The sequence below is a fragment of the Triturus cristatus genome, chromosome 3_2 (assembly GCF_964204655.1).
Source record: "Triturus cristatus chromosome 3_2, aTriCri1.1, whole genome shotgun sequence".
Lineage (NCBI taxonomy): Eukaryota > Metazoa > Chordata > Amphibia > Caudata > Salamandridae > Triturus > Triturus cristatus.
This window is the reverse complement of record NC_140584.1, coordinates 689,815,108-689,840,313: the sequence shown is the minus strand read 5'-3', so window position 1 is coordinate 689,840,313 and position 25,206 is coordinate 689,815,108. Positions and strand designations below refer to the sequence as shown.

The following is a 25,206-nucleotide window of genomic DNA, read 5'->3' as shown; positions in this document are numbered from 1 at the left end:
AAGGTTTCCTTCATGATAACCTCAGTTTTTCATGTTGTTATTATCACTTCTGGGGTCTCGCCTTCTTTGAAAATAAATTTGATTATTCATACTATACTGAAAAAAACCTAATGTAGGTCCTAAAATTATGAAAATCTGCCCCTGTCTCTTTCTTTCTGCACCAAGCTAAGATTCTAGTGAAATGTCTGCTGTCCCATTTCTATGAGAAGAACATAATCCTGGTTCAGTGCAATCTGGTTTCCTTCTGTGCCATAGCATGGCAACAGTATTAGTGACGTCAGTAAACTACGGTGGCCACACTAAATGGAGATGGTGATATGCTCTCAATTTTTTCAGACCTTTCTGCTGTGTTTGACAGTATCTTTCAACCTTGCAAGATAGGCTTCAGCAGATGGAGGCTACTTCTCAAGTTTTAAAACAGATACCATCTTTTCTGTCAAACAAAACCAAGCCTGTCCTTCCATTCACCTGTCAGTATCATATTTAACTTTCTTATAGTTCTGTATTCCACAGGGTCCTTTAAATAGATCTGTGCAATTCAGTGGGTCAATTACTATTTTGAGAGCACTTAGTGCATAATTAGATTTATATTCTGCTAGACACTTCTGACCGCAGATTCCTCGCCTTGGAAATCACTCTCCTGGTATCAGACTGGATTCGGAGATTTTGCTTCGGTGCACCATCAAGTGTTATCATGTAGTTCCATGTCAGCTTTGCCCTGCCTCACAATTGAAATTGAACAGCATACAACCTCTGCACGCTGACATCAATTCCTTTCTCTCAGCATCTTCAGAAGTGAATCAGGAGCTTTTTCAATGTTTTTGATGAGTTGTTTTGCAACAATTCTTCAACAGTATGCAAGGGAACTTGTCCCCACCTAAAACGACAGGGTTTAACCCTTGATGGGACTGTCACAAACTGGTGTTTGCCTAGGGGCATCATCGAAAAAAACCTCAGACAAGTCCCCCTCACCCAGGAACTCAACACATCCCATCGTACGCCTCGTCTTAAGTGTATACTACTAAATTGTAGATCGGCCTCAAGACACGCAGCAGATATAGCTGACCTCATTCTCCCACAAGAACCGGATTTAATCATCTTATCCGAAACTTGGCTAAAGGAATCCTCTACACCCATCATCGACATACTAGTACCCCCAAAATATGACATCATCAGGCTGGATAGAATTGATAAGATAGGGGGGGGGATTGCATGCATACATCGGAACAATATCTCAGTAAACAGATCCATGTCCCCTGTATTCCCTTCTTGTGAATATATCTGCCTTGACATCACTGGCAATGGCAAACCAATTTGCACTCTACACTCCCTCTATCATCCACCAGGTGACAACCTCACCTTTACTAAACATTTTATGCACCTAGTCTCCAGTAATGTCGGTCATCATAACACCCAAATATTTCTCGGAGACCTCAATCTCCATTGGAATGATCCCAATGATGCAGTTGTCAATAGTCTCAAAAACTTCCTTGTTGATCTCGACCTCACCCAATTTTGCAACAGTTCTACACAAGAGAAAGGATCCATCCTTGATTTAGTAATCGCTAAAGTTGATTCCATTAAGCTAGAAACAATCCTTCCATGTGACTGGTCTGATCATCATATTATCACCCTCTTCATCAATGAAACAGTGCTATTTAACCTGGGTCAACCCACAAGGCCTAAAGTATGGAAGAGGGATCTGAAAAACATTGACCCTACGGCAATCACAACTTCAAACTACAACTTATTTCTTCCCCACGAAGAGATATCCGATGTCCATGATCTCACCAACCACTACTTCAATTCCATGAACATATTACTAAATGAGATAGCTCCCCTCCAACTAAAGAGAGTCCCCACAATAGATTCTAAGCCTTGGAACGATGGAAGACTCAATGAGGACAGAAGATCCCTAAGATTATCTGAACGCAGGTGGAGATCAGTTCCATCCGCTAATCACCTCATGATACTAAGAAAGAAAAGAAACGCATACTTTAGAAAGATCAAACATGCTAAAGCAGACTTCTTTAGACACCAACTAGACCAGGCAAAAAACTGTCCCCAAAAACTTTTTGAGTTAATCAAAACTCAATCTAAGGATGCACCGCACCGACCTCAAGATAAATTAGGACCAAGACCTAACGGTGATGATTTTGCTTCCTTCTTCACTCAGAAGACCGAGACCATAAAGAAGGAGCTTATCAATAATCTTATCACACTCTCTGCCGCACATACGAACCCCTCATCTTCCCTTCAAAATTCCACACATTGAATCTCTCCAAAGTTCGACCAAAAAATAACGCATCGTGGTCATCCTTCACTACCTACAGCGAGGAATCAATTCTCAAAATGCTTACTACCTTAAATCCTGCCAATCACTTCACTGACCCTCTTCCTGCAAACCTTGTTAAAGACTTCACCCCGCTGCTGCTGCCTCTCTGGACCAAGATCATAAATAACTCCTTACGCCAAGGTTGCATCCCTGACACCCTCAAGGCTGGGCAGGTATCTCCCATTCTAAAGAAACCTATAGCTGAAAATGCAGACTTAAATAACTATCGTCCTATATCCAATATCACTACCCTAGCCAAACTCCTAGAAACATGTGTTCACCTCCAGCTACTAAGACATATTGATCAGTTTAGCCTACTCAACAAATACCAATCTCGTTTCTGCATAGGTCACAGCACTGAAATGGCCGTGACCCACATAATTGACGATGCCCTACAAATCCTAGATCAAAACGGAGCATGTCTACTCATCTTGCTAGACCTGTCCTCGGCCTTTGATACTGTCAAACACGAAAACCTGATTGACCTTCTGAAACACAGAATGGGATTAGCCGGTCCAGTTCTAAGCTGGTTTACGTCATTCCTCTAAGATAGATCACAACGATTGAAGGTCAATCACTCCCTATCCAAACCCATCCCAGTCACTTTAGGAGTACCTCAGGCATCGGCATTATCTCCTACACTGTTTAACTCCTTCATGGAACCCCTCACTGAAATTCTCTACTCGTCTAACGTGCAATATCACATGTACGCGGACGACACACAACTATATCTCAAGATCCACACCCTTGAAGACATCAAATCGCTCACACCACCCTTTGGAATACTCAAACATGGCTGGCAGAAAATCATCCTAAACTGAATGCCCTTAAAACCAAATTCCTCCTCATCGCTCCCCCCGCCCATGCACCCGTATTGCAAGACTGGATCAAACACCTTACCGCACTCAATTGTCAACCTCTCATCGTTGATTCAGCAAAATCGTTGGGAATATCACTGGACAGTCAGCTTAATATGCAAAAACACATCAGCAACGCAACAATGGGAGCTAACTTTCAGATAAATACTTTGAGAAAACTGAAACCCTTCCTGCCGGAAAAGGACTTCAAGCTGGCAGTACAAGCACTAGTCATCCCAAGAGTGGATTACGGAAGTGTTACTCTCTGTGGCCTACCCAGAGCTGCAACGGCCCCTCTGAGAGCCTCAATCAACACCGCAGTGAGACTTATCACTGGCTCCAAAAGAAGCTCCCATATATCCCCGGACCTAAAATCCCTTAATTGGCTACCCTTTGAAGCCAGAATTCATCTGCAAATAGCTTGTAAGACCCATAAAGCCATTCATCACAATACATCCAGTTATCTGGCACAGAAACTGGTGCCCTCTTGTGGTGTCAGATCCTCAAGAAGTCCTATCAACCTTCTATTGAAACCGCAAAGATTCAACAAGAAGAAAACATACAACCAAACCTTTTCAGGGATGGCGCCCAGAATTTGGAATGCTCTACCCCCAGAAACCAGACTTAATCCCTCTACTGCAGCTTTCAAAAAAGGGCGCTTCTTATGGCCAAACTCACTTGAACAGCGCCTACTGTTACTCTGTGACCCAATGTATCCTCTACTCTGAACTTTATAATGCCCTCTGCCCAGCTAGATACCCTAGATAATTATCTATATTATGCTTGAATCTCACTGAATGTTTTTGTTTTTGTTATGTATCTTATACCATGTGTCAACGATAGAATGAGTATACTTGCACTGTTTTTCTGTAATCTCTATGTGATTTACCTGTGTCTATGTAACTAAGACTCTACCCTGTAAAGCGTTCTGAAACCCGCAAGGGTCTGGTTCGCGCTGAACAAAACTCTCAAAATAAAATAAATAAATAAAAAGTATGCCTCTGGTGTTCAGGATCGTCGTGCAACTTCAAGTCTTGCAAGGACTGTGGCCGGGTGAACCCCAGGATGAACGGGGGCCACAAAACTAAACTCTGCATGACAATTCACTTATGGAAATGTGTAACTCTGCTTCTGGTCGAATCGAGGCCATGGACCATCACTCCCTTTCGGGGCCATTCTGGGGACAGATCACCTTCCCATTTGGAGTCGTCTGGTAAGTCAAAGAAAAAAGCAAGAAATTGATGCGGGATTCCTGCCTGTTCCTACACTCTCTGCAAGAGAAGTCACACGGACATCAAGGTGCCTTTTGATGGCCTACCAAGGAACCGATCTCCTAACTTATCCCAATGCGCTCTGAAATTTTCGGTTCTGTTGGCGATGTGGCAGTCAATAGAGGTTAGCAAAGAAACACTGCTGTGGCTATTTGGCACCATTCCAGCTTTCTCTGGCACACCTTCGGGCTACACTGATCCAGGGTGCCTCCAGTCAGATTACCATTGTCAAATCTGCCCTTGACCCCACCTGTTTCTTTTAATCCCACTGTAGAGTCCACTCTGACAGCACACTTGACCCCCAGTGCCAAGACCCACATTGGTTCTTATCACAACGACCTTGTCAGTAAACTGCTTCCCTTCCTGCAAGGCTCTGCATGGTAGCAACTGCCCCTGACCCTCGCAGGTCTGCGAGTTCAAGGTCCTCTGTGGTGGTCTTGTTGGAAGCTTCACTGTTCTGCTGCTCTGCCCTCTGTCTCTCTGCTTTCTGCCTGTTCTCCTCTGATCTTGTTTTCACTCTACTTTCATCTTCTTTGCTTTTCTGTCACTTTTCTGCATTTTGGCCACTTAATGCTCTTTCTGCTTTTTGTTCACTTTTGCGCCTTTTTTCACTCCATGTCCTAGCCTCTGCTTATCCCCTTAGCCCCCTCCAGTGCTGCTTTCCCACTTCCCTCTTTCCTGCCTCCCAGCTGCCCAGCCCTCCCCCACACACTACTTAATGGCAGCAGCACCGCTGGCACAGCCAAAGGCAGGTCTGTCTGCACCTATCTGCGTCTGTCCACGCCTGGACCAGGCCCAGCGCCACGGGCTGTGTTGGTCCCCAGATCATCCACCGCTACAATGCCAGCACCCTCCACGCCCTCAACACTGGACGCCACACTGCCTGCCCTCACACTGCCTGCCTTCCCCGAGGCTCGTGCACCTTTGCAGGCCTCCGTACACCAGACCCACGGACCACAAAACCCTCATGAACCGGATGCGACCACATCAGATGCTCAACACCTGCACCCTCAAAAGACACGCCTTGGAGCTCCGTAACCTGCTCGACTCCATCTTCCCAGACATCGCCTTCTTCACAGAAACCGATATGAAGTCCAGTCAGCCCCAGACATCGCAACCGCCATCCCTGACGGATAGAAATTCATCCACAAGGACCATGTCAGTGTACCGGAAGGTGGCATCTCCATCGTTCACCCGACATGGAGCACCTCCACTTCCCGATCCAGACCAACCCGAACGCAATCCTCACAGAAGCTGGCACAAGCTCACCGAAGACCAGCTCGCTATTGCCCTCAGCAAGACCTCACAACAGACATCCATGGATGCCAACACCTCCGCATCCAACTTCCACGGCTAGATCTCCGACTGCGCCAACTCACTGGCCCCCAGCAAGCAAGCAGCTCTCCAAGAAAGCCAGCTGGTTCTCCTCCATCCTCCAAGAGTCCAGGTGCACCTGCCGATGATTTGAGAAAAGATGGAGGAGCAGCAGGATCACAGCAGACGACGCAGCCTTAAAATCCTTTGTCACCGCACACCACTGCCTCATCAGAACAACAAAGAAAGCAGCCTTAAAGTAACACATCAACACCAACGTACACAACAGTAAAGAACTCTTCGCTGTAGTCAAAGAGTTCGCCAAACCCAGCACAGATACAATAGACATCCCTCCGTCCCAAGAACTCCACAACAGCCTTGCCATCTGCCGACAGCTTCGCTACCCAAGACTAACCCACCCCCCCTGCAACCACTTCACCCAATGGCTCCAGCCCCCAACTGACCTTGACCAACTGGACTAACCTCACTGCTGACGATACCCTCAGGATCATGACGAGCATCTGCTCAGGAGCCCCCTCAAATCCCTTCCCTCACCACATCTTCAACAGAGCAGGCACCTCCATCGCACCCAAACTCTACCTCACCATCAACTGCTCCATCAAGTCTACCAACCTTCCCGGAAGACTGGAAGCACGCAGAGATCAACACCCTTCTGAAGAAACCTTTTTTCGACCTGACGGAGCTTAAGAACTACAAACCCATCCCTCTGCTCCTCTTCCCAGCCAAAGTCATAGAGAAACCCCCAACTCTCTGAGTTCATCGAAACGAACAATATCTTGGACCTCTCCCGATCAGGCTTCAGAAGCAACCAAAGCACTGAGACTGCTCTCCTCGCCACTACAGACGACCTCCGCACCCTCCTCGACCAAGGTGAAACTGCAGTCCTCATCCTCTTGGACCACTTAGCCGCCTTCATCACCATCTCCCACCACACCCTCTGCTCAAGACTTCACGACGCCGGCATCTGCGACAAAGCCCTAGAATGGATCTGCTCATTCCTCACCGACAGAATGTAGAGGGTCAGACTTCCACCCTTCAACTCAGAACCCACAGAGACCAGCTGCGGAGCGCATCAGGGTTCCTCCCTGAGCCCCACCCTCTTCAACATCTACATGGCCCCGCTTGTTGCCATCATCAGAAGCCATGGACTCAACAACTTCTCGTATGCCGACGACACACAGCTGATTCTGTCCCTCACAGAGGAACCCACAGTCGCTAAGAGCAACTTCCACAACTTGATGAAGGCAGTGGCCACGTGGATGAAGGACAGCTGCTTCAGGCTTAACTCAAACAAGACTGAAGTCTTGATCCTGGGTCCCTCCCTCTCGGCCTGGGACCACTCTTGGTGGCGCTCTGAATCCCCCCGACGACTACGGACTATGCACGAAAGTTCGGCATCATCCTGGACTCCTTGCTCTCAATGAACCTCCAAATCAACGCCGTCACGTCTGCCTGCTTCAACACGGTCCGCCTCATTCATAAGATCTTCATGTGGATGCCCACGGAGTCCAGGAAAATGGTCACCCATGCGCTCGTCTGTAGCAGACTTGACTACAGCAATGCACTCTATGCCTGCACCACCCAGAAACTCGACAAAAAACTGCAGACAGTCCAAAACGTCTCCGACAGACTCATCCTGAACATCCCATGCTGTAACCACATCACCGACAACCTGAGAGACCTTCACTGGCTACCTGTCAACAAGGGAATCACCTTCAAGCTTCTCACACACCCCTATAAAGCCCTCCACAATGCTGGACCTGCATACCTCGACCACTGCCTGTCTTTCTACTCTCCCACCAGACATCTCCGCTCCTCCCAACTGGCCCTGACCATCATCCCATGGATCCGCAAGATCACGACTGGAGGAAGATCCTTCTCTGACCTCGCTGTGAGGACCTGGAAATCCCTGCTTCTGCACCTCAGGTAATCACCATCACTGACGCAATTCAGGAAGGACCTCAAGACCTGGTTCTTCGACTGAACCGCAGACCACCCCAGCCCCCCAAGCCTCCAGCACCTTGAGATTCTCACAAACGAGTAGTTGCGCTTTACAAGAATACTTATTGATTGATCGACTATGCTCCTTATACAGCATTTGCCAGAAAAGTATCCGACTATTTTGTCTGACTCTGAAACCAATCCAACTCAACCTTGAGAGAAGTTGTGTGCTGCACCAGCACTGACACAACGTGTCAAACCTCATTCCAACTCATACAAGACACTACTCAAGTCCTGTACAACTTGTTTGGCTCTGACTTGGATCAAAATCAGCCTAACTTTAGAGCTATACAATGTCTAGAAAGATGCCCAAAATTTTAATGATGCAAATGTGTACATGGACTTGAAGGAGAACAGCGAATTGGACACCTCACCTGATATTGGGTAGAGTTCCCCCAGTCCCTCAGTGGAGGAATAAGCTTTGAAAAACGTTTTTGGACCTACAAATACCATCCATTGAGGTCAAAACTAATGAGCTGATGGAAGTACTGCATGCCCAAACAGGCATCCATAGAACCGCTTCCCCTTTTAATGAAGTGTTCACTGACACATTAGTGGCCAAATAGGCTGAATCCTGCTGTAGCATGTTGTTAAACAGGCATGTGGCTAGATGATACAGACCTGCACCGGGAGTCCCTGACTTCCTGACTCAGCATCGCACAGCTGAAAAGCCAAGTTGTATAGGCCTCGATGGGCAGGCTGATCCCAAAGTTGTTTCCTACAAGTCCCCGTGAGAAGGAATGCAAAAATATGGAGGCATTGGAAAATGTATATTTTCTCTTGTCAATCTTGTCCTTCGTTCTGTCAATACCAACTGCCTTTTGGGAATATTCTTGCATGGATTGTGGGGTCTGGTGAGCGAGTCCCTGAGTAATATTGCACCAACTTACCATAGATAACTTCGGATGGCCACGATGCAGTGAAATATATAATTTGTTCTCGGCAGGACATTACTAGCTGTTTAGAAAAAGCAGTCAGTACCTGTGTAGGAATGGGGCTGGGAATGGGGACTAGAGGTTATTCCAGTTATTTCCTGGTCCCAAAGATGGCTGGAGGCCTTCTTCCTATTTTCCTATTTTTAAATATTCACCCTCTCAACTTCTTCCTGAAAAAGGGCAAATTCGAGATGCTTATGCTGGTGCAGGTTCTGTCTGCCATGGATCCAGGAGACTGGATGTTAGCACTGGATGATTTTATTTTTATATTGTCATCCTGCTGTCTCACAGGTGTCATCTGCAGTTCGAGGTGGGCCAAGAGCATTTTAAGTTTTCTGTGCTTCCCTTTGACCTCACCAGTGCCCCATGGTATTTCTTTAAAGTGATCGTGGTGGTCACAGCACACCTTCGGAGGTCGAGTATACCAGTCTACCCCTACCTCAACGACCACCTGTAGAATACGGACTTGCCGCATTCATTTGTGAATCACCTCCAGATAATGGCGGACCTCTTGACATCTAAGGGGTTCTCGATCATCATGCTGAAGTCACACCTGACTCCTTCACAGAGGCTTCCTTTAATTGGAGCCATTCTGAATATGGTGCAATTTCAAGCCTTACCTCCGGTTCAACGAGTCCAGGACATTCGGGCTACTCTGCCTCGGTCGTGGTTCTCAGTGAGAGTGGCTCTGAGACTTCTTGGCCTATTAACCTCTTGACCTACGCCAGTTAACACAAGAGGGCTTTGCAGCGGGCTCAATACAAAGGGAACCTGACGGATACCATCCAGGTTTCGGAGAAGACTACAAAATACCTGCCGTAGTGGCTGCTGGACTGCCATTGGGCCAGTGGCAGACCCTGCTCTCTACCTCACCCAGAACTGACTGTTGTGATGGATGTGTCACTGCTGGATTTGGCGAGTTCAGAATGAGCCAGGTTCTTACAGACAATGGACAGTCATGTGGTACTCCAACAAGCAGTGTCGGATGTGGTCTTGAGTCCTATGCCTACAAGCACTGTGCCTCTAGAACTGGCTGAACCATCATGCCATGTCCTTGGTTGTGAATCATCTGGTAGGATCGTCCAACGACGTGGACAAACTAAGCCAGCAGCTCCTAGTGGATCACTGTTGGCAGTTACCCCCCGAGGTGGCACAGGTCATCTCCCAACAATGGGAAGAACCCTGGCTCGGTCTCTTTGCCACTGACAAAACATTTGTTTGAGTACCCAATGAGAGCTCTCTCTCTGTGACGCATTCCTTCTAGAGTAGAGCACAGTACCCTGTATGCCTTCCTGCCGCTACTTCTCCTGTACAAAGTTCTGAAAAAGATCAGGCCCAATTGGGCCCAATTCATCCTAGTAGCTCAAAATTGGTCTAGAAGAGTCGGGTACCCAGAACTTCTGGGCATAAGCATCTGTCCTCTGATCAGGCTGGTGCTTCAGGAGTATCTTGTGTTTCAGTAGCAGGGCAGGATCCTGCACCTAGGCCTGTGCAATCTTCACCTCCATACGTGGAAATTGAGCTGTGACAGTTGACTGCTTTGATTTCACTCCCAAAGTTGTGGATCTCATCTACAAATTCTGTTTGAAGAGCACTGGGGTAAATTTGTAGATTGGTCTGTTTCCCACTGTAGAGACCTTTTGCATACAAAGTTGTCAAATATGTTGCTTTCGTGCTGTCTTTAACCCAGAAAGGACTTGCCGGAGCCAGTGTTGAAGGTTATTGGTTAGCCTTTTTGTTCTTTTTGCAATTACCAAATCAACTGTGCTTGTGATTCAGTTTCTTGAAGGTCAAGTTCATATATTCCCACCCATACCTTTTGTGATGCTGTAGTGGTAACTTAATTTGGTACACTCATTTCTTAAGTGTACCGTATTTGAGATAATGCACAGCTGTCCTTTTCATCTTCTGACTATTCACCTTCGTTCTGATTACAATAACCTCTGCACGCATCAACTGAGTGAACTGCAAGCTCTGACCATTCAGCCTCCATACGCCAACTTTTTTCCAGCCAAACTGATGTTGAGGAACAGAGCGGCATGTCTGCTGAAAGTTGTGATTCCCTTTCATGTCAGCCCATTCATAACTCTGGCAGCATTCTTTGCCCCTCCTTACCTCTTAAAAGAGGAAAAGTGACTCCATTGCTTGGACCCCAAAGAGCCATTTATCTTTACATTTATTGTTCCAGGCACCATCATTGGGCAGGTTCATTCAGTTCTCTTGGCAAAGCAGGGTAAGGCCATGGATCAATTGAGATGGGTAGTCTTCTGTATTAAGATCTGCTATGCCTTGGCCAAGAAGCAGCCTCTGGAGGCACTGAGGGCTCTTTCGACCACAGCTAAGGCTGCTTCCACTGCGTTGGCATGTCGAATATCTGTTCTTGGGATCTGTCAGGTTTTTACATGGGTGTCCATTCACACATTCATGAAGCACTACTGCCTTGATCGCCAGGTCTCACTAGAGGGGTACTTTGCCCATTTGGCCCTGCAGGGCTTATTTTGTGCCATTCTACAGACCCACCGCCTTAAGAAGTACTGCTTTGGTATCTATTCTAAAAGTGAGGAATCTGCTGTTAGAAGTATGCATCCAAAGAAGAAATATCTAACCTTTGTTAACTCACGGACATTGTCAAGAAACAAACTAACATGAACATGCCTTAGTGTCTCTTATATGTGGTTCGAATGTCCCTTCCGGAGCTGGATGAAGTTGACGTGAAGCCGCACGACTCCACCTGCTGGCACCTGTGGAATCAGTGCTCTAAAAAGCCTCTATATCCAGTTTGGTGCCTGTATATATTCACAAGGTGAGGATATTGCAGTTAGAAAAAAAAGAGTGTTATTGAAGATATGCAACTTATTCTTTAGTACTTTAGATATACAAATTCTAATGCGCTTGGATGGCCTTCTTGCAGAATCCCCTACCAACTGTTAGGCATGTCTAAATGTAGTGGCTGTGTGGACGTAAGTGAACATAACTCAAGCTCTAATAACAGAAGATGTAGCCTAACGGCTGGGGCGGTCGATCTCAAATCTGGGGAATCAGATTCGAGTCTCTGCAATGATTCTCAACATCCTGTGATTCTAGGCAAATCACTTAATCTCCCCGTGCCTAACAACAAAAAAAAATGTGTCCTTGTGTAACGCAACTGGTGCCCCTGTAAAGTGCTCTGATACCTGATATCTTCGGGTAAAGTTTGCGCTATATAAACCTATGAAAAAATAAATAAATTAACAAAAAGATTAGAAAGTCCGTTTGGACCTCAGCCTTGGTTCATTCTGTTGCGGTAGACTAATTGTACACCCTGTTGGGAGGCGGAGCTTGCTCGGCTGAAAGATGGCCGCGTTCTTGTAGAGCTCCGCTACATGCCGCCACCATCCGTTCATAATACGACCATATCCCTGTTGTGACAGCTTTGCAGTGACCTGCCCCGCCTGCTCAACTTCTTGGCGATCCTGCGGCGGTAGTTTGATCCCCGCCCACCTTCTCTGCACTGAGTACTGCGGGAGCTTGGTGATCGCATCGTGGCTGGGCCTTGAGTCCGCGGCCAGAAGTTTGTAACTGGCAGGCTCCCCTACCATCTGGGCCGGTCTCTCTGGAACGCGGCTGGTCGCCCGCGCCTGCGGCTCTGCCCTGCGCTGTGAACGCTGGCTGTTCCAATCCCCCGGCATGCCGGAGGTTGCCGGGCCGCAGCTGCCGTGAACCTGCCTGACTTGGCTCCTGTTCCACTGGAGCCCTCCCGCCGCCGTGGCGGAGCTGAGGCACCTGGGCCTGTCTGCCTTCTTCCTCGGAGCGGCCATCTTGTCCGGCGGCCTGGCGAGATCGCAGAGGGGCGTGGACCTCACCCAGGCCGGCGATTTCTCTTCTTCCTGGCTGCCCCGCTGGATCTGGCCTGTAGTGCTTCCGCGGGCGGGGAACTATCTCTTCTGGACCTTTGGCGAACGCCTGTTGCAGAGGCCCCCTCTTCCTGGCTGCCCTTGTGTAGCAGGCTCATGCTAATGGATACCTGGTGCCTGGGACACGCTACCCTGCGCTCGATCCACTTTGCAGGTGCGTGACTTGTGAGTAGACGCTAGAGGCCTTGTCCCCCCTGCTGCACCATTCCCCCTACTCTACACCTACCTACGTCTCCCACCATCATGGGCAAACTAGATAAGACTCAGCCCAAATTACAATTTGAGCAGCGCAAATCCCGGTGCAATGAGGAGGGGGTGGACAGTGCCGCCCACCCCCCGAGATTGATGGCCCTGCTGATGACCCTGTGTGAGACATTAAACAGATCATTGCGTCCATACAGAAGGGCCTTACTGCTATAGACTCTAAAATTGACACGCTGGCCTACAGAATGAACAGAATCTACGAGCGCGTCGACAAACACTCCGAGCGCCTGGATATGGCGGAGCGCCGCATCACAGAGGTAGAGGAGACCCAGACTGATGCCGGTGACACGCGAAAGCAGATGGAGCTTGCTCTTTCAGCTTTGCATGACAAGGCGGAGGACCTGGAGGCCCGGTCGTGCAGAAGCAACCTGCATATTACCAAAGGACGGTTGAGGTGTTTCCGGCCTTTCCTGGGTGACTCGTAGTTGGGCTGAATAGACCTGGGCTGCATTTAGATTAGTGGGAGGAGTTTCACTAGCACCTAAATAGACTGGGTCTCTTGTGCACAATGCTGTCTCCACCTCCTGTTGTAAAGCTGGTCCAGAGAACTGGTCTGGACTGGCTCAGAGGCCCTTTCCACAAAGTGAACAAAGAGAAAATGGGGTTTAAGTATTGGACTTTAAACCCCAGATAATTAGATCACTTCTGGACTCAAGAGGAACCTCTGCCAAGGAGAAGAGCTAGTGAGCTGTAAGGTGGAGTACTGTCCCATTGCTGTGTTGCTTTGCTGGGTTGGCCTGCAGTTGCTGCTTCTGCCAAAGAGAGTACAAAGATTGGAACTTTGCTGTGAACCTGCTTGAAGAAGAATCTCCAAGGGCTTGTGTGTGCTTGCCTCCGGTTCTGAAGTCTCAGGGCTACAATGACTTCATCTGCACCCACTGACCAGCTCATGGACTCCTCTATGGACTCATGTATCCAAAAGGGTTCCAATTCTAGGTTCTGGGCTCTGAGAATTGTGAGTTGATGCTGCAAAGCAAGAACAACAACTCTGAGGCCTCCAGTGATGCCACGACCTGGACTGAGGCTGGGGACACCGTTTGGTAAGTGCACGACGCACCACCCGCCTGCAGTTATCAGCCTTCCTGACAACATCGCGTGCACCAGCGTGGTCACCGTCAGCGCCAGTATCTTGTTATCGCGTAGCTAATAACCGATGAGGGTGACTTCACGATCTCTACGACGTCACATTGCCTCACCAGAACCGACGCCGCCTAACTTCCCCTGTGTTAGACTTGATGCCTTGGCTCCTCACAGATTTGCCGCCTCGCCTCCCCCATGGAAGAAAGGAACCGGCTTCGCCTCGGTACCGATGCCTCACCTCTATGACGCTATACATCATTTGTTGGCTTCGTTTCCTAAGTCCTTTTGTTTGGGGGTTCGTGTGACTCTGTGCCTGGTCCCCAAACCTCGCTGTCAACCGTACTTTGGATCTGTGCCTGTCTTGATGTAGTAATAGCCCCGGTTGGATCTAGTTTGGTTTTTACAGTTCTATTTTTGAAGTAACCGTTATAAAAGTGATATCTTTTTACATCTTGATACATGCATGTTGAATTTTTGTCGTTTTGGTCGTGTTTGGTTTAGATAAAGATACTTTATTTTTCTAAACTGGTATGGTGTCCATTTGTGGTGTTTTCACTGTGTTACTGTGTTTTTGGGGTACAAATACTTTACACATTGCCTTTGGGATAAGCCTGTCTGCTCATGCCAAGCTACCAAGGGGATGAGCAGGGCTTATATAAAGTGTGTAAGTCCCTTACCCTGACTAGAAGGAAAGGTCTCTACTTGTTCAAATGTGCATACCTCTGCCAATTAGAGATCCCCATTTCTAACAATCAGAAAAGTACAAAGTGTTTTAATCAGTTTTCAAATTAACTTCCAGAAAACGTTTTATGTCATAACCTAAAGAAATTTCCCAGATTGGTTTTTTCCACATCCAACACATTTCCTTTGCAGTATTTTCTCCAAATGGGAAATGTCTGACCTGACCTTGAAAAAGTGATGCTGAGATGGTGTAAATAAAGAGGTGTTGAATTAACTAATAAGATGACCGATCTTGCTTTGATTTGCTTTCTTTTGAGAAGGATTGCTATATCTGATAGAGACATCTAGACGCAGATTATTTGACTTGTGAATTCTCCCCAGGCAGCATATTGGATCCGGACATTTTTCAGCAGTTTCTCTGCGCACCTGGGGACGGCTCCTTCTGACTCCCTGATGACATCGACTCCGGTTGTGACATCAGTGGAGTCATCTAAGTCCCCTCTGGCGCGTGGATGTCATTTTCTTCTTTGCTGTACTGCAATGCGAATCCGGAGAATTGATTTCTTGGGCCGTTTCTTTTGGCCTTCTTCAACAGTTTTTGTCAGTTAGGAACGGTGTGCCTTTTTCTATGTCTCCAGGCTTTAAGCCTTGTGGGTCCTGTTCTCACCAAATGTCTGCTACAGACCCACATTCCGTTTGTGTGTGGTGTTTGGGAGAACACCTTGACTCCGAGGATTGCGTTCCTGCCATAAGCTAAAGCCCAAGTCGCGCAAGGATCACCGTATGAAGTTACTGCGAGCGCATCTGTCACGGTCGTCAGAGACATTCACAGGGCAGTTCCAGGAGCCGGAGCTGATCTTAGGCAGAGACATCTAATGATAAGCAGAGGCGTTTGAAGTTGCCGCATCCCCCAACTTCACCGTGTGGAGACTCAGTCTGCCAGGTCTACTCCCGCTCGCTTGTTAAGGAGGCCGTTCACGACTCTGCCCCGCGTCTCTACATGTTTCCGGGAGCCAGGGCATCGATGGCCCAGATGAGGGTGTATTATAACTCTCTACATATCATCTTTAGGCCCCCATCTTCCTCTGGAGCGCCCCCGAGCTGAGTGGAGCCATGCTGGCGAGGCCGCTCTCGGTGTTGGTTGAGCCAATCGAGTCGTTGGGTTGGCGCTGGTCGGTACAGCCCTTCCGGGACATCACTTTCAGCGTTGGTTCTTGATCAGCCAACTCCAGCATTGAAGTCAGCGGCGCCGATCAAAGTCACTTCTCCTACCGACATCGTAGTGTCACCTTCTCGACGTCGGGTGCGGAGTCGATAGAGCGAACTGAGGGGAGTGTGGCATCTTCACTTCCTTCTCATGATGAGACGTCTGTGAGTCTCTGTGGCAGGTGATACAAGGGAGTCTGGGCCTTTTCATCCCATTTCTGAGGCTATATCATCACAAATGAAGGTGAGTTGAATATCTGCAATTGGTGAGGCTTGTGGACTGGAGTCTTCCCCAGCCTCAGGGATACTTTCACCTCCTAGTCTCGCTACCGAGGCAAGTTCCTCCTTTGCAGATGTGTTGAGGAGAGTGGCTGTAGTTTTGGACTTGTCACTGCCTATGATGGAAAAGTCCACTGACACTCTGATTGATCTCCTTTATCAAGGACAGTCGGGGTTAGAGCATTGTTCTTCCTTACAGTGAGGCCCTGTTCAAAATATTGTTGGGCACTTGGGCTAAGCATGCTACAGGGACCGTGCTATATCTTGCAGACACCTGCCTGCGCCTGGAGACCCAGTTTGTCTCCTTGGACATCCTACCACTGATAGTTGAGGTTGCTGCAGCCTCACAGGATATGGATGCTTCACCTAAGACTCCAGTGACTAGCGTCTAAAAATCAGGATGCATGTGGCAAACACACATTTTCTTCGGCTAGTTCTGCTTTAAGGTCCACCGACATGTCTTCTGTTCTTGAGCGTTGACTTGCAGTCTCTGTTATAGAGACATATTACTTATGCCAATTATGAAACCTTGTATACAGAGTGTATACTTGTTTTCTTTGAATAGTCTGAATTTCCACTCCAGGGTAATTTTGGTCTCCGGTTTCGCCAACGCAATACTTTTCGCCACATTAGCAGAGTGCACTTTTAATTGAATTCAAGTGATGCGCGGATAGATATTGCTTTGGATAGTTTTTAGGCTATGCTTATCTGTTAGGAGGGTGTCATGCTAGCTTTATTATGTGATGTGTTCCTTACCGGCACATAGGAATTTGTTCCATGGAAGTGTGCTCCTTTTTGCTGGAGACATTACGTTTCGCAATTCAAGGTGTCTGATTTGTATTCTTCTGAATACCTAAAGTCTTGGTTTCCTCAATTTTTGGAGGCGATATTTATTCTTATGTTATTTTGGAACATGGTTGTCCCATGAGCTCTGCTTCCAAGGTTATTTGAGATGCAGTGTCTGAATATTTACTTTGGAGCTGTTTACGACCATGTCTTACATGGTTGAAAAAGTTCCTGTTTTCTTTGAAGAAAAGGTTCGCTTTTTGATCCTTCTTCATTTTAAGAACATCCTAGATATTTCCACACTCTTTGGCATTGGTACTATTGATAGTCATGCATTTCCTGTCAGGAGGTTGGATGTTCTCTGTCTCTTTGGGGACTTTTCTCTTTCTCTATTAAGCATTTTTTTTATTTTCTGTACCTTACAGCCCTTTAAGGGATCATAGTGTGATCTGGTGCTTCGTTTGTTCTTTTAGAACTAAATCGAATTGAATTTTGGCTCATATGCCTTTTGGACAATTACTCCAACTGGATTCCCTTTTTGGGTATTTTCAAGGGGCTTGGTTTATTTTCTTCATCTTGACCTTCAGGCCAAGTGTGGTCATAAATGCTTGCTGCTGGTAAGGACTCCCTTTCACATGGTTTCTTTTGGTAGTACCAGCCTGTTAAGATACTTTGGACAGGCAGCATATCTAAGTCCCCCAAGGTGTTTCATTGAGTGTGCGAAATCTCTCTTGATATTTTATTGTATGGTACTTTGGTACTGATTTTTCAGTTCTGTTTATCAATGTGTGTATATAGAGTTTACATAGGTGTGTTGCAAATGTGTTTACACTTGCTGAGATATATTTCTGCTATACGTAATAAAAAGGATATTACATCCTTTAAAAAAAAAAAAAGAATTATTGTGAGACGCGATTACTTCTCTGTTCGCTCTAAGGTTTGGATTTGGATCTATATGTACTTGTGGAACACAGATATTTATATCTGCTTATTATTGATCAATATATCTGAAAGAGACCATTGTTCTACATTCTTTACCTTAGAATTACCGCCAGGTGACAGACTGGATCCGAAGACATTTTTTCTTAGTAGTTTACTTGCGTGTCGGTCGACTCCGCTTTCGGCGTCGTGGTCGCCAGGATGATGCCTTGTGTCTACTTAGATGCCGCCCCTGCACGCTGACATCAGTTCTTTCGGTTTCCACGCCGCCCAGCGCAGATCTGAAGAGAGCGTGCTCCTAAGTAACTTTTTTACTAAACTTTTTCGACTTTTGTCAATATCTTTTTCGAGTCCTTAGACTACAGGTGCATGTAGGGATGTCCCATCGACGGACCGGCTTCAAGCATCGTGACCCCTTTCACAAGCTGATGTTTGTCACAGATCCGCACCTCGTTTGCCTCTTGTGCCTGGAGCGCAACCACGACCAAAGTCGCGCTCCGACTGTCAGGCCATGAACACGAAGTCTTTGCGTGAGCGGTCCCGAAAGCTTCTGGAGGCCCGGCAGTCGGCTCCGTGCCGTTTGAGGTCCCGGTCGAGGGGAAGGTTGCGGGACTGGTCCCAGAGCCATCACCACTCGTCATTGAAGTCTTCACACTCCTCGGGTAAGTCAAAGCACAAGAAGAACGCGAAGAAGCATCGTCACTCTTAGCCTTCTCCCCATCCGTCGGCCGATGCGAGGCGGAAACCGGAGCGTCATCGCTCTCCGGCTCTGCCTTCGGAGCCCGCTCTGTGACAACTCCGTGCTTCCCTACCTTTCCGGGAGCCGGAGCATCCCCTGCCCAGCTTTGAGCTTTCTACGAAGTGCTACATAGCATCTTTGGGCAACGCGACTCCGCCGGCTTGCCTTCAGGCCCCTCGGCTGGGAGCCCTGGGCCTTCGAGGCCATCGGCTCCGGCGCTGGAGGGCCCCCGCAGATCAGGCCTGGGTCTAGATTGGTGCCAGTCGACCTCACGGTACCTTCCCCAGCGACGATTCCAGCGGCGACGCCCCCAATGCCAGTTGTGCCCCCAACCGGCACCAACCCCAGCCTCACCCCGGACTTGGACACTGAGCCGAACTGGCAACAACCGGCGCTGGTACTGGCGCTGACTGGTACTTTTATTCCTCTGTTCTTTCCTGGCGTTAGGGACTGGCAGCCAGAGGAGGGTAAGGTGGACTGGGAGGGGTCTGGTGACCCTCTAGCAGACCAACTTGAGGAGCCGGACTGGCTGGAGGAGTTAGTTGAAGCCAGTGGTCTGGATATCTCACCAGACCTTGGTATGGTTTCTCCCCCTACCGTGGCTGCAGAGGAGGGGGCCTCCTACGCTGTGGTGTTGCGTAGGGCGGCTGAGGCCTTGGGCCTTGAGCTTCCTACGGTGGCAGTCAGGACTAACCTCCTGACTGAGGTGCTTCAGCCGGCAGTTGCCTCTTTGGAGCCCCTACTGCCTTTCAATGAGGCCCTCACTGACATCCTTCTGAGCACTTGGTCCAAGCCCATCACAGGGGCTCCTGTGAATAGGATGATTTCCCGATGCCACCATCCGGCCCCGGTCAACCCACTTTTCCTCTTCCAACACCCTACCCCCAAGTGCTTGGTGGTCAAAGCCTCTCATTCAAAAGGCGGGTACCCTACTGCTCCCCCAGACATGGAATCCAAGAAGCTGGACCATTTTGATGTTTTCTTCTGCGAGCCTAGGACTGCGGTCAGTGAACACCGCATGTCTCTTGGGCCGTTACACACACTCTGTGTGGCACAAGGTTGCGCAAGTGCTGCCACAGTGCCCGGAGGAGGCCCGAGTCGTGCTCACCCGTGCCGTTGCAGAGGATCGAAAAGCAGCAAAGTTAGCCATCAGGTGCGGACTGGACTCGCTGGGTAGAATGATTTCAACATTAGTAGCCCCGAGGTGCTACACCTGGCTGAGGTCCAATGGCTACTCTGGGGAAGTTTAATCAACCCTTTTGGATATGCCCTTTGATGGCCGTCTCCTGTTTGGCGACAAGGCGGACAAACCGCTCAAGCATTTCAAGGACTCTACGGCTACGGCCAGATCCTTGGGTCTTGCTGCCACCTCCCTATGGAAGGGGTGCCCCACAACATTCCACCCAGAGCCACAGGCCTGCGCAAGCTACCCAGCCTTTGCACGGCCGAGGACGTTGGACCCAACGTCGTGGGTCTGGGGGCCAACGGGCGGGCCGCTCCACCAATGCCTCCATGCAGCAGCGTCCGAACCTTCCTAGTCTGGCATTTCAGGGCCACCACATGCCAGTGGGCGGCAGGATCCGCTATCACCCCCCCACTGGTCCCGGATTTCGGTGAGAATGAACCTGAGGCTCCTGGACCTCATGGCCTCCTGCATCCTACTGGTAGATCATTCCAGATGGCATATGCGGGCTCTGCAGTGGGACCTGAAGTTCCGGTGGGCGCAGCATAAGGGGAATCGTTCATATGTTGTCCAGATCTCAGAGGGGACTGCAAGTCAGTTACAGTGGTGGCTCACGAACCACGATTGAGTTAGCGGCAGATCCCTCTCTCTTCCCCAACCAGAGTTCATGGTGGTGACAGATGCGTCACTCCTGGGATGGGTTGACCAAATGGGAACGGCGGAGATCAGAGTCCTGGCTCCACATCAACCTTCTGGAGCTCTGGGCGATTTGTATTGAACTGAAGGTATTCCTTCCCTCTGTCAAAGGAAGAGTAGTGCAGCTGTTCATGGACAACACTACCGCCATGTGGTACTGCAACAAACTGGGCGGAGTGGGGTCATGGACCCTATGTCAAGAGGCTCTTTGGCTTTGGAAAAAGCTGGAACATTAGGGCAAGTCCCTGGTGGTTCACCACCTGGCAGGCTCCCTGAATAGCAGGGCAGACGAATTCTGCCGCCGGTGCATGATAGATCACGAATGGCGTCTTCACTTGGAGATGGTGCAAGGTCACTTTCAGCTGTGGGAAGAGCCTTGGTTAGATCTATTTGCCAACGAAAGGATTGCGCAATGTCAGCAGTTATGCACATTGGAGTTTCCAAAGGGGCACTCGCTTGGCGGCACCTTTCGTTGCAAGTGGAATTGTGGCCTCTTGTACCCCTTTCTGCCTGTACCCCTTCTAGCCAGAGTGCTAAAGAAGATCAACCACCACCGGGCCCAAATCATTCTTGTGGCTCCTGATTGGGCACGAAGAGTCTTATACCCCAAGGTCTTGAGCATGCCCATCGATCCTTCGGTCAGACTGCCTCTTTGGGGGGGATCTTCTGTCGCAGGAGCAGGGGACGGTCCTCCACCCGAACCTTTCCAGCCTCAACCTCCTTGCGTGGAGATCAAGCAGCGACAGTTGACAGCTTTCGACCTTCCTCCCGAAGTCTGTAACGTCATCCTAGCAGCCATGCGTCCCTCCACCAAAACGTTATACACCTGTAGATGGAACAGGTTTGTGGCATGGTGCACAGCAAAGGCTGTGGATCCCCTTTCCGCCCCTCTTTCATAGGTTCTCCTCTTCTTTCTTTCCTTGGTCCAGCAGGGCTGTGCTCTGGGCGCTCTTAAGGGCTAGCTTTCAGCCATTTCGGCCTTTCTTTGCCTTCCTGATCTGCCTTCTCTTTTCAAGTCCCCGATTTTTAACATATTCGTGGAGGACATTACTCATCTCTTTCCTCCTTTTCCTTTCGTAATGCCCCAGTGGGACTTGAACCTTGTGCTCACGTATCTTATGTGTGCTCCCTTTGAGCCACTGCATAATTGTCCTCTTCGTCGCTTTACTTTGATTACTGCTTTCTTGCTTGCCAGCACCTCTGCTCGCAGGGTGAGAGAGCTTCAAGCTTTATCTTCTAAACCTCCCTTTCTTGCTATCCATCCGGACAAAGTAGTCCTCTGTACTAGGCCCTCTTTTCTGCCCAAAGAGATCATAGGTCAGTGATCACAGTGCCCACCTTCTTCCCGCCTCCGCACCCTTCCAAAGAGGAGGAGAGACTCCACTGTCTGGACTCAAAGCGTGCGCTGTCTTTCTACCTTGACCGCACAAAAGACTTCTGGGTGGACAATCAAATCTTCGTGGGTTATATGGGTGCTAAGAAAGGTCAGGCAGTGCACAAGTGTACCATCTCTCGATAGGTTGTCCTATGTATCAAGATCTGTTATTCTTTGGCTAAAGAGGAACCTCCAGTGGGACTTCGCACCCACTCTACCAGGGTGACAGCAGCCACTACTGCTTTGGGACACAGAGTTCCCTTACTTGACATCTGTCAGGCAGCCATGTGGTCATCCTTGCACGCATTCACCAAGCATTACTGCCTGGACAGCCAAGTCCGGAGAGACGGCTTTTTCGGCTGTTCTGTTCTCCAGGACTTCCTGGTGTGAACTTAGTTTGCAGACCCTCCTCCGGGGTTGGCATTGCTGGGGTATCTATCACTACGTGTTTATTTCAGATGCATAAGTTACTTGCCTTCGGTAACGATGTATCTGTAAGAGACATTAGTAGTTGTAGATTTCATACCGCCCCACCCATCCTCCCTATTCTGCTAACTGACTTCTAGGGATAGGGACTCCCTTACAGGGCCCTAGTTGTGTGCACCAGTGGTCAGTGTCTTGCATGGCTCTGCGCTTCTGGCGTGGAAGGTCGTGTCAGAACTGATGTCAAGGTGCTGTGGCGGCTTCTAAATGGACACTGCGACGTCATCCCGGAGACCACAACGCTGACGATAAACGCGGAGTTGAACGACGCCACCTACTGACGCACAGGGGTACTGCAACGAAATAAATTCTCCGGATCCAGTCTGACACCTGGGGGTAATTCTAAGGTAAGAAATCTATAACTCGTAATGTCTCTTACAGATACATCTTTACCAAAGGTAAGTAACTTGTTCTTATAGCAGATTCATATCTGTTAATGGCCATATTTTCGTTTTTACGAGTACTGCATTGTGTGAACCTTCGGGTGGTCATTTTGTCTAAAAATAAAATAAATAAAAAGGTCTTTGTTTTAAGAGATGGACCATTACGTTCATCTGTCGTGATACTTGGATTTTCTCTTCCCGACCTTGCAATGAATGGGTTTATTCATCTCGGTTTTAATGGGAAAGGGTTATGGAAGCCCTTCGTTTTTGGGGTTATCAGCACAGATTTGCTGCAGATATTTCTTTACTGATGTAGAGAATGTTGGTTACATGGCATTCACTTTGATTTTGCCCTTAAGAACTCACTTACCCTTTGGGGGTTGAATACTGTTGTCTGACTGTTGTCTTCTGACCGGGTATTACCCTGTTCCCATTGAGGCTTTGGTTTTTCTGGGCCTGTGGGGTTGTTTCTTATTTACATTGTCTCTGGTCATTGCCACGGTTTTTATGGCAAGCCATACTCTTTTTCATTTAATTCCTACGTAGGTCTGGTCTGTGGTCATTATCGACTGGCTGGTTCTCTTTGAGAGCTTTCGTAGGATTTGTTTGCAGACCCTCCTCTGGTTGGGTATAGCTATGGTATTTAATTCACAAGTTAAGGAATTTGCGGCTAGATGTCTCTATCAGATGAACAAGTTACTTACGTTTGATAACGTATTATCTGGTAGAGATACAGTCTGGCAGCAGATTCCTTAACGCCCTGCCCATCCTCCCCACGTTGCTAACAATCTGTGCTGTAAAGGTTATTCCCTTTTCAGTACTGGTTTTATACCAGTGATCACTGTTTCACGTAATTGTCATTCAACGGACCATTTGTTCTTACTTCCTGAATCTTGAACTGGTATTGACATATCTCTCATTTCCATTTGATTCGTCTCAACTATGGGTCTTTCCTTATGAGCCTTGTCTGGGTATTATCATACTATTTATTTCTAATTATATTTTAAAGATACATTGATCTTTTTTGGCACACTGTTTCTATAGCCAGTTTCTATAGTTCAGCATTTTAGCACGGAAGGATTCACAGAAGAAACTGACGTCTGCACGCCTCAGGGGTCTTATATGGCTCCACTAACGTCATAGCCGGAGTCAACATCATCACGTAGTCGTAAGGCGTCATCCCCCGGCACACAGATGGAATGCTGAAAAATTTCCAGATCCAGTCTGGCACCTGGGGAGAATTCACGTGTTAAAGAATCTGCAGCTACACTGGGTCTCTACCAGATAATATGTTACCGAAGATAAGTAACTTTTAAATTTGCCTCAATGGTAACCACTTAAGTTATTGGTTATGTTATTGAAGATTCTTTCTAAACTTTTTTGTGGAGTTCGCTGGGAATATCTTCTTTCTGGGTTGCTTTTGTGTTCGGAAGCTGTGGTATGTCCTTTACTTCATTTAGGGTTGAAAGCATTTCTAAATCTTTTACAAAGGTCCCGGAGGTTCTAATGATGAAGAGTGACTTTTTAAAATGAAAATGCTACTTTTTCTCATAGGTTCTTTTGGAACTTCTCCAAGCTGGTGGTATAGTTCAGTTTGAAGAGAACAGGCTAATCTTTTTGGCAGAAAAGGCAAAATTGTAAGTCTGTCTTACTTGATTACTTATGATATATTTAAATTTGATGGCCATTGAATCCTGCATTCCAGATTCCTCTGTAAAGTTTTAAAGATTACAATTTAAAAAGCTAAATCAATCTTGTGTTGCTATTGAGTGTTTAAGAAATCACCAAAGGCTTAGTGTATTATTTGAAATGAAGGGTTTTCTTTGGTTGTTCATGTCATTGCTTTTCGTATGAATGCAGACTGTACAATATATTCAAATTGATGCTTTCAACTTACTAAGTCTTTATTTTTGATTCAGAGAATGTTGTTTATATTACCTTTTTACCTTTGCCAAACTCACTTTCGCTATTGAACCAACTGATATATTCTTGAATTTAAGTAAAACGTGTTCAAATGTTTTTAAGTTGAAGCCCAGTCACTGGAAATTCGGCTCCATAAATATCTCAGTGTTTAAATAACATTGTTCTCTTTCAAATTAAATATTCCACCTGAATTGAAAAGAAATAACCAAATGTATATTAAAATCTCAATTTTAAAACAAATACAGAGCAGTTAGTACAATGCAAACATTGAATGCATTCCGAAGAAGAAAAATACTTAAAAGCATAGTAATTAGAATAATGCAAACTCACATGAAACATCAATGGAAAAGTACTTCAGGTTAATGAAAATAATGTGAGACAGACTGTGAATGCAACCAAGGCACTAATAATCGATTTATACCAACACTACTTACCTTTATCAGTTGTATTGTTAGTTAGTTGGAATTAAAGATTCTCACTGGGCTTACTGAAACACATAGACTTCTGTTCACATAGTGGTTATTGGAGATAATTTGTTGATATCTAAAAACGAATTATCACT

General features: G+C 47.5%; 1 protein-coding gene across 1 annotated transcript in view; it reads left to right on the top strand.

Moving 5' to 3' along the window:
- The window catches only part of VPS8 (VPS8 subunit of CORVET complex), a 1,789,524-nt gene that overhangs the window by 1,012,117 nt on the left and 752,201 nt on the right, over positions 1–25,206 (top strand). The window contains exon 30 of the mRNA XM_085648738.1: positions 24,276–24,358. Coding sequence (XP_085504864.1) covers positions 24,276–24,358 — 83 coding nt within the window. The remainder of the gene's footprint in view (positions 1–24,275; positions 24,359–25,206) is intronic.